The sequence below is a fragment of the Crocuta crocuta genome, unplaced genomic scaffold (assembly GCF_008692635.1).
Source record: "Crocuta crocuta isolate KB4526 unplaced genomic scaffold, BGI_CrCroc_1.0 scaffold64, whole genome shotgun sequence".
In the NCBI taxonomy this organism is placed as follows: Eukaryota; Metazoa; Chordata; class Mammalia; order Carnivora; family Hyaenidae; genus Crocuta; species Crocuta crocuta.
In genome coordinates this window covers 580,287-583,080 of record NW_027530640.1, presented here as the reverse complement: position 1 = coordinate 583,080, position 2,794 = coordinate 580,287, and the positions used below count along the sequence as shown (strand labels likewise).

Genomic DNA, 2,794 nt, shown 5'->3' with positions numbered 1-2,794 from the left:
CCCGTATGTTTGATTTTAGCTATTCTGGCAGATCTGAGGTGTTTTCTAAAGAAATTTTTTTTGTTTATTTTTGAGACAGAGAGAAATGAGCAGGGGAGGGGCAGAGAGAGAGAGGGAGAGATAGAATCCCAAGCTGACAGCACAGAGGCTGATGCACAGCTCGAACCACCATGAGATCATGACCTGAGCCAAAATCAAGAGTCGATTGCATAATGGACTGAGCCACCCAGGTGCCCCATGAGGTGTTTTCCTATTGTTGTTTTGATTTGCATTTCCCTGATGAGTGATGTTGATCGTCTTTTGATGAGTCTGTTGGTCAGCTGCATGTCTTCTCTGTAGAAACATCTTTCCATGTCTTCCCATTTTTCAACTGGATTCTTAGTTTATTTGGGCGTTGAGTTTTATCAATTGTTTGAATATTTTGGATACATTTTATCATGTATGTCATTTGCAATGATCTTTTCCTATTCAATAGGTTGCTTTTTTAGTTTTGTTGATTGTTTCCTTCACCGTGAAACTTGAACCTCTTAAAGCTTTTCACACCCGTAAAATTTCTCTCTATAGGTGGCTTACTCCCTCTTGAATCCCTAGTGGGTTTTGACTCTAAACTTTTTCTTAGATTTTATTTTTATGTAATGTCTCCACCCAACATGGGGCTCAGACTCACAACCCTGAGATCCAGAGTCACATGCTCTACCAACTGAGCCAGCCAGGCGCCCCTTGACTGTTAACTATGGACATAGAACTTTTATATAACTACAATGTCAGACTTGAAAACATTTCTAAAAATAGCTAATATGGTACTTGGTCTGAGAGTGTACTACTTGCGTGACACTGTGATGTGCTGTAGAGACAATCATCACATTGAATCCTCACAATGACACTTTTTGTTGGTAGTTTTGGTCACATAAATAAAATGGGGTAAAATGGCCAAAAGCCTTAAGGTCACACAACCCATAAAATGTGGATCCAGACATCAGGCATTGTTTTCCTGATTTCGAAGTTCATTTTCTTTCCCTTGTATCATTGCAACCCCAGAATTTAAATCATCTTTGAGCTGTGGAATGAATACTTGGGAAGCAAGAAGTACTGGTGAGTTGGAAGTAGTAGAGGTGAGAAGCAGTTAAAAAAAAAAAAAAAGCATGTTGTCATAGTTAAAAGTTTACCAACTGACAAAACACAGTGTTATTAGGGCAGTTGAACCAATGAGAATTTATTAAAAGCCAGGGTGCACCAGGCACAGTTCTTGTCCAGGAGGCTAAGAAATCCAAATGGTGTAACTAATTCATTTATTAGCTTATCTGATTAAACAAAATACATTTCATAGAAATGATTATAAAATGCATTGCTGATAGAAACAGTTATTTATATTACAGATCTTCTGGTACCTAAATAATTATTAATAAAAACCAGCCAACTCATATGGGAAATAGAAGTTAGCAAACCACCAGTTACTTCTTTATGTTAGTCATGCTGAAATGGGCTTCATATTCAATATGGGCATCCTGCTTCAAAAGTAACACAGTTCACCTACACATTTAAGAATTCAGTGTTTTTCATCCAGTATCAAATCACTGTGGTACTTTTTGGTTTAAAGATTAGTTTTGGTTGCAGGGGAAGCTTAAATTAGTACTTGAGTCGCATGTGTCACAGATTCCTGATCTGGGGCCGGTGCCAGTCAGTCCAATTAAGTATTAGTTGAACAAAACACAACACACGTGGGATATTTCAATCCACTCTGCGGTATTCTTGCTGGTGCTCAACTGAGAGGATTTAAAGCAGAACAGAACAGCCGAAGGAGGGAAAGGAGAAACATGTTGGTGTCGTTGGAGACAAGTCTGTCCATTAGAGCTATTTCTTGCTGTTTTAGAGTCCTGGCTCATTCTTGAAAGGTTCGTATCAAGTTTGTTGGCACGTGATCTATCCCTTAGTTTGAAGGTTGGTTCAGAAGGGTGTACAGGAGAGAAAAGGGAGCAGGGAAAGGACTGAAAGGGCATGAAGTGGAGTGTGTTTGCTGACACAGTCGAGTTAACTGTGGGACCACAATCATCCGGGAGGGTGTCCACCAAGGCCCTTCCTGAGACCTCCAGAGATGGGTCTGTTTTCTTCAGGCAGCAGCACTGAAAACTTCCTCAGAGAGAAAGGGTCCGTGTTTATTGCACAGGAACCAAAACTATTTTCCTTCCCCCCCCTTTCCTGAGCCGCAGACCTCCAAGTGCAAATATGGCGGGGGACGCCTGTCGGCTCGCTCCTCTGGCCAGCAGGGAGCGCGCCACCACAATGACTCGGGGAGCACCTTCTTCAAAGGGAAGCGCGAGGTATCATGTTGGCCTGAACACCGTGGTCCGTCAGTCACCATTCTCAAGCAGCTTCTGTAGATTGTTTTGTATCTTAAAATAGTAAGAGAGAAGTTCTTGTTATTAAAGAGAATGGAGGGGTGCCTGAGTGGCTCAGTTGGCTAAACTCAGACCTTGGCTCAGGTCATGATCTGAAGGTTTGTGGGTTTGAGCCTTGTTCAGGCTGTGGGCTGAGAGCCTGGAGCCTGCTTTGGATTTTGTGTCTCCCTCTCTCTCTGCTCAGCCCCTGCTTATGCAGTCTTTCAAAAAAACAAAACAAAAAAACAAAAAAAACCAAACAGAATGGAAGGGCCTATCTGCCATAGCCTATATAATTCTGAGATTAATCTATTCTACCTGCAATAAAAAGCTACCCCTGGGTTCATTTTCAATCAGGCAAATGCTTTTTAGCGGAATAGAGCTCTGCTGATAATCCACTTTAAAGTGGGGGGGGGGGG

At 41.8% G+C, this 2,794-nt stretch overlaps 1 protein-coding gene across 1 annotated transcript in view; it reads right to left on the bottom strand.

Moving 5' to 3' along the window:
• Positions 1–1,197: 1,197 nt before the first annotated feature.
• Positions 1,198–2,794, bottom strand: part of GRAMD2B (GRAM domain containing 2B) — a 68,032-nt gene continuing 66,435 nt past the window's right edge. Inside the window, exon 14 of the mRNA XM_077768574.1 lies at positions 1,198–2,390. Coding sequence (XP_077624700.1) covers positions 2,349–2,390 — 42 coding nt within the window. The 3' untranslated portion in view covers positions 1,198–2,348. The remainder of the gene's footprint in view (positions 2,391–2,794) is intronic.